Source organism: Dryas octopetala, chromosome 8, assembly GCF_963921425.1.
Source record: "Dryas octopetala chromosome 8, drDryOcto1.1, whole genome shotgun sequence".
Taxonomy (NCBI): Eukaryota; Viridiplantae; Streptophyta; class Magnoliopsida; order Rosales; family Rosaceae; genus Dryas; species Dryas octopetala.
In genome coordinates, this window is record NC_141373.1 from 9838493 (window position 1) to 9845348 (window position 6856).

Consider the following 6856-nt stretch of genomic DNA (forward strand, 5'->3'; position numbering starts at 1 on the left):
ATTGGGCTTACTAGAAGCATGGCTCTTAAAACACAAGAAATTACAAGAATAAATCACTTATGGTTGCAAATTATTGCTAGTGTAAATGTGGAGAAAAAAAATTTATAAAAGAAGTTTGGTCGAGAATAAGATACAAATAATTGGGTTCAGAAAAACTCACTCTAAACAAAAAGAAACAAAAGCAATATTAATCACTTAAATACAAAAGAGAAATAAACTCATTTACCCATAACCATAAAGATCAAGTAGTTGTGAGGTTCGAGTTAAATGGTATTTGATTTAATTTACTGAGAATCTCTGTAAAGTTGATGAGAAAAGAAACAAAAAAATGTTTTTACAAGTGACACATGCTCAACACATTAGTATTCAAAAGCTGCAGGTGCCATGGCCCCTCTTAGTCCCTTCCATGTTCCGCCCCTGCATATTGGGCTCACATATTTGAGAAAAGGCTTGGCAATTCCTCTTTTGTACTCTTTCCACCAGTGCGACACTTCTACCAGCAAAACCTCTTTTTCTGATGACAAGCAGCAAAAAAATTGTCTCAAACCTCATGAACAGAAAAAAGTAATATATATAGAGGGAGACAGAGAGAGAGGAGAGAGAGAGAGAAGAATAAATCTACATAGATACTGTACAGTCAACCTACCCGGAGCTTGGCTTGGAGCTTGGCTTCTTCTTGCCTGTCTATATACGCCAGCAGCTCTTCTTGCCTCATTAAAGCTTCATGCAGAGCCTGCTCCACAAGAAACACACAATCAATCAACATATGAATCGTTCTGAAACTAGTCCAGAAACTAGTCCAGTTAAAAACGTGATGTATCTGACCGAAAAGAAAAAATAAAAATAAACAGACAACATGATGAAACCAAGAAACACCCCTGCTGTTGTGCACACCTTAAGATATACCCAACATGCACAATGAGATACCAAGCACAAGCAAGGGGAGCTCAAATATCCCCAAAAGGGGGCTCCCATTTTGATCAGTATTTCCATGAATCATATAAAGCATCCATACCTTTTTAGTAGCAATTAACTCTGCTTCCAAGGCATCCACACGACAAACAGCAGCATTCAGCAATTCCTCTTTCTCGTAAGGCATCTCAGATGGCTTAGCTTGGAGCGTATCAACCTTCTCCTCAAGCTCCACCAGCTTTTTAAGTACAGTGGGGAGAAGATCTGTCCCTGTAAATGTTGATGTTGATGAAGGAGGACGGCACTCTTCCTTGTTTGTTGCATCAAAAGTAAGTTCAGGAATGTTTTGATTGTGATTAGCCAATTTGTCAGGAAGCTTCCTAGTTACTTGGGAAGCCACTGAGCGGAAGAGAGTGAGAAAAGTCATGAAGAAGGCCATAAGCGCTACCAAAACCCGAGCTCGAATTCCTTCTGGATTTTTTGGGATGTCAGGTAGTGGAACTGTGCCTGAATGGAAAAGGATATTTCATTCTCTCAAGTTAAATCATGTCACATACCTAAAAATTTTATACAAAAAGAAAATAGAAACAACAGAATGGTAACAAACATTGCAAGGGCATTTGGTTGTGACTATATAAATTCAATAAACATATAATCAACCATCTGGGCTTTATCTAACGGGTAAAGGATGAATTGGGGCAGGCTATGTACGAAGATCAAAACCATAATATGCGAAATGAAATTCCACAACACTCCCATTTTTGTGAAGGATATTCTTCATAGAGGGAAAAATCTATTAACTTTCATTAACTAAGAATGAAATTCAAAAATAAGATATAGTACGCTAGACTTGCTGACCTAAGAGTTGTTAAATAACATTCAACTTGCCATTTAACTCTCTAATAGTTGTTAGTATATAGCAACAATAAGTTAAATAAAAAATGTTATATATGGGCAGTAAAGACTAGGCTAGGCTTGCTCTGACCTTTGGAAGCATGAGGTCTCTGGAAGGCCACTTGCTTTTTCCAACCAGCATCAACAGCTTTGTCAACCATAGGAACATATTCATCAAAACCCGAAAAGGTACCTGCAGAGCTTGCCTTGCCAACGACCTTAGCCTGCATATTTATTAAGCACATTAATGCCAAATGTGTTCAACCATCAACACCGGGAGTAATAATTTCCAGGCTAAGCTTGTTAATTACATATCTGTACATAACTCAACTACCCTCGGTGATCCAACAGCACTAAGACTATCAGGCAAGAGAAAATTTTCCTGTAATGTATATTTGTTTCTCATGCCCAAAGGGAATCTCCACAACCACTTCCCTAGAAGAGCCGCATTTCTTTTTCCAAATTGCCCACCCCTAAACCTGCATTCTCCTTAGAACAAGATACAATTTTCCACCTCACCAAATGAACTACATTAATCTTTTCCCTTCTCAATTAGAATACTCTTAAAGAGAAGGGACAAACCAAATTACTTGTACACAATTAGTTCCCTTTTTTCCTTTTATTAGTTAAAATAAGTTCTAAAGTGCCAATGATATAAATGAATATATTAATCATAATAACTACATAATAAAAGGTTAAACCTACCTCTTCACGAACAGGAGTCAATCGAAGATGAGAATAACTCTTGAAAACTTTTGGGGATGCAATATCTTCTGCTTCAGATCCTGACTCAGCAGTTGATGTATCGCTACCCTTTACCTGCTTCAGAACATAGCCACCAAAAATATGTAAGACACTTAACTAATACAAAAATAATCTCACTTTTTGTTCAGTAATTAATAAAAACTATAGAAGTTCTACCATTGGGTATTGTGGTTTGGCATAAGCAAGAACCTTCCCCTCGCTGTTAAGAACTTTAACAACCTGCCTTGCATGTCCTGCTTCACCATTAAGAACCATCTGCGACAAAGAGCACAGACAACCAATTGATATCAATAAAAAGCCCATAAAAAGTTAACAAAGAATGCAGCACAAAAGAAATATAAGAGCAAGATATAACCTTCAATATATCATGGTTTTTCCATGGCCCCTTATCAGATCGAAGGCAACCTCCCTGATCAGCACAAGTACAGCTACCGCCCAGAAAATCTGGCAACTCACTGCATATTTTCAAGAAAATTCGGTAAGTTTTAAGCTAAAGTAATTATAAATGCAAAATAGGAAGCAGAATGAACTTTAGAGAAATTTACAATAATTAGCAAAAAATTTATATATGTATATATATATATATTGAGAGAGAGAGAGAGAGAGAGAGAGAGAGAGCACTTTTTTTTTCCACATGCATACATGATTCCACCTGATCATAGTTGGCACAAGAATATTACCCTATATCCATGTGTGTGAGTGCACGTGTGTGTAAAGATGGCACAAATATAGCATTACATATGACAGATACACTGCTGCCCCCTCACCTGGCATCAATGATCTCAAGCAATTTGTTCTGATATTTGTTTCCAAGAACCTATAATATTGTACAAAAAAAGAAAAAAGAGTTGTAAATAGTATAGCATGCGATTAAACCCAATGGTTTTAATTATAATAGTTCCAATACAAGGAAAGAATAATTTCTACATACATGAATCTTTGATGTTGTTTTAGGATCAAGAAAAGTCTTCACGGTGTTCCACAGAAGTCTAAATCCAGGACCAGCATTAATAATGAACATTTGACAGAGGGTCTGCACCAATTAAGAACAAATAAAAGGTTCAAGTGTGATATTGAAATTTAATTTCTAATCCATATAAAAGCCACTATGACATAAAGTTCCAAGACAACTGAGATTGCATACCTCAGGGTAATTGTCACCATCAACCTTCTGCAACCGCATAATTAGTTCTCGTGCAGACTTTGTAAAGTTCTTGAAGCCCTTAAAACAATTAAAACGAACAAATACAGAATGATTAGATATTCTGATTGCACTAAATATGAACAGTAAGTATAGTAATAGCTGATTGAAATATACCACGCCTTGAACATCTAAGATTGTGGTGCTTGAATCTATGTGCCTCTTTGCAGCAATAGTGCAAGCTGGAAACTTTATTGCAAAGCTTTTCTCAAACTCCTGCACATGGTATTTCACATATCGATCCATAGTGGTAACCTGCATTAGTTTGTTGGGATCTACTTTACCCAATCTTTCAATGTAAACTGGTCTTCCCTCCTTATCCACACCATGATGCCCATGAGGGTAATAGTTTAGGACTTCATTCAATTCTTTGAACTCAAAATCCTGAAAGAAACATCAACATGGTAAATGAATGAGGAAAAACAGTTACCAAGCACTGGAAAATCAAATCCAGACACTTTTCAGCTGCAGTTACCTCCATAATAGTGTCAGCACCAAAGTCCTTTCTCCATTGCAGCATATCAGCCCACATATGCTTTGCCTTTTCAACATCAAACTTCCTTGCTTTCAAGAACCTGAAAGTAATTCATCCTTGAAAGGTTTATATTTATAAGACTGGCAAATCATATCAAAAATATTACTTGGAACTTCATCACACTAAACAAAACTAAGATGCAAGACAGTATGGACCATATTCAAAGTATACAAACAACCAAGTGCACTTGAATAACACATGCAAAGCAGCATGGATATAAGGTCAAGACAATAGCGTCGCAACCCGCATGAGAAGATTACTTGGCAAACCACCCACACTGACATTATAAATTGAGAACCACCTAATCACCAGGTACATCACTGTACAAGATCAAATTATATGCTTAATCAGAAACCCAGTTTTACAAAAGCTACCTCTGGGATATTCATTTGCAAGCACATTTATACCAACATGCTGTATGGCAATCGTAACTATTACAAATACTATCCCCTTTCCTCTCCCAACTCTCCTAATATATTGTAAAAAGGTCCTTCCAATACAAGCAAAAGTACCAACAACGATCTCAAGTTTAAATCAGTGAATTCCACCATATGGAACTAACAAACTACCAAGGAAACCATCTCTGCCCTCTACCACCATATCTACTATATTACTAGAATCATTGACTACTATATTTCAAGAAACTAGTTTACCATCTTACAAAAGATTTAAAAAAATAAAACCCTTGTATCTTATATGTATCACATTTAGATAGCACTTATTTGACCAGGGAAGTGGCACCCATAGAAGTATATCACTCAAGGGCACAGTTTTCTTCAGTCAAAATGTACTATACTATCCAATTAAATGAACATCCAGAAGTTTTTGTATGCATTAGGATATGAAGGGAGAACAATCGAGCACCTCAACATCATATGATAATCGTCATGTTTTTCTGGCAGCAATTCATCCAAAATTAGTGCTTGTCGAAATGCATCAACAGCCTGCAGCTCTTCAACATCGCGAACGTCTTCAATGGAAACAGAGCTGACTCGACCATCACTTTTTCTTCTACTGCCCTTTTTCTTGAGAGAATGCTTGAATTTGGTAGAAGCATTTATTGCCTTCTTCTTCAGAGTCCCAATTCTAGTCCTCCGCTCATCCTCAGAGTTCTCAAAGTCAGACTTCCTCTCCCTTCTCTCATCACTACCATAAAACCCTTCAAAGCCTGCAGCACAACAACAATACAGTATTGACATTTAACAATTCGCTGTGCACCCATTATCATAAACATACATCTGAATATATGAATATGATCATCATAATCATACTCATCACGCAAAAATGGAAAATCAATAAAAATTAACATAATTAAAAAAAAAAATTTTTTATGAACACCAAAATTCACCAAATTATTCTTTAACTAATTAGAAAGCACATTTTGTACAGAATAGAAAAAGGAAGACCAGAAATAAAAATAAATAAATCACAAAAATATCCCTTTCATTGTCACATTAAAAGAACTAATTTTCACACACAACCAAAAAGAGAGAAAGTTATAATCAAAGTTCCTTAGGGTTTCTCTTCTTTTTCTTAGTTTTCTCAGCTTTCAAACAGAAGCAAACCCTAGATTCAGCAAACTGAGCACAACCACTGTAGAGCACAAAAAACCCTAGCTGAACAGCAACGAAAACAGCAAGAAGAACACGACCGTACCAACAGAAAACAAGAGAGAAGGAGAGGAGGATAACTCACAAGGCCTGGCGAACCGATCCAGTGGGCCCGACATTCCTTCGGCTCCGATCAGTCACACGCATCAACGCAATGAATACAACCCTACCAAAAAGAAAACAGCCGCATTCCGATCAGAAACCCTATAAACCGCGAAATCAAACCCCGAACTCAAAGCAAACCAAGAGCGTCGCCAATGTTGTACCTTTTTCGTTCGTTTCAGGATTCACGAGGATGATCCGACGGTCATCAATGCTCGATCAACAACAAGGAGCTGCCCTAGTCGATCCGTAGCTGGAGACCTCGTCCTGTTCTGTAACGGATCTCAGAAATTGTCGAAGATTCCTTCGAAAATAAATAAATAAATAAAAATATAAAATCGCAGGCGAGCGACGGCGAAGAGAGAGAAAGAGTGAAGATAGAGATAAAGAGAGAGAGAGGGACTATTTCAATTCTACTTATATAGTTGGACTTTGGGGAGCTGTAAAGAGGGAGGTGGGACCCAGTACGTTGAGGATAGGTGGGAGGGACACGTGGCGGATGAAGAGAAGGAATCTGGTGCCGGCGGTAGTTGAACAGTACATTTTAAATTCCAGTGTTTGTGTTTTGTAGTAATTGAGTAGTAATGATTTTGTCACTGCTGCTGCCCCGGTCACCCGGTTAGAGGTTCCTATTTATGGCATTTTCTTCTTATATTTTTGGCACGTGCTAAAAGTTGGATGAGAGTATGAGACAACCCTACCCCTACAATTTTACACTTTTATTTTTTTTTCCTTCTTTATTTTAGTTTTTGTTCTGTTTTTTAATTTGTAAGGTGGAGATAATAACTATTCAACTATGGTGTCGGTAGCTAATTTTTTATGCTTTCCTTTATTTTT

At 37.2% G+C, this 6856-nt stretch overlaps 1 protein-coding gene across 2 annotated transcripts; it reads right to left on the bottom strand.

The window, feature by feature from the left end:
* Nucleotides 1-187: 187 nt before the first annotated feature.
* LOC147277025 (phosphatidylinositol/phosphatidylcholine transfer protein SFH8-like) lies at nt 188-6395 on the bottom strand. Of its 2 annotated transcripts, none has more exons than XM_086254118.1 (15): nt 6184-6395; nt 6003-6083; nt 5172-5475; nt 4248-4347; nt 3890-4156; nt 3716-3793; nt 3503-3604; nt 3339-3388; nt 2927-3026; nt 2728-2826; nt 2512-2625; nt 1898-2030; nt 1016-1419; nt 647-733; nt 188-514 (listed from the first exon to the last, which is right to left on the bottom strand). In XM_086254118.1, exons 2-15 carry the CDS (start codon nt 6034-6036, stop codon nt 494-496), a joined length of 1893 nt encoding a protein of 630 aa, XP_086110244.1. In that variant the 5' UTR covers nt 6037-6083; nt 6184-6395; the 3' UTR covers nt 188-493. The 2 variants fall into 2 exon arrangements, with proteins under 2 accessions (XP_086110244.1, XP_086110243.1); XM_086254117.1 differs by having other exon boundaries at nt 2512-2628.
* Between the last annotated feature and the right edge of the window lie 461 nt (nt 6396-6856).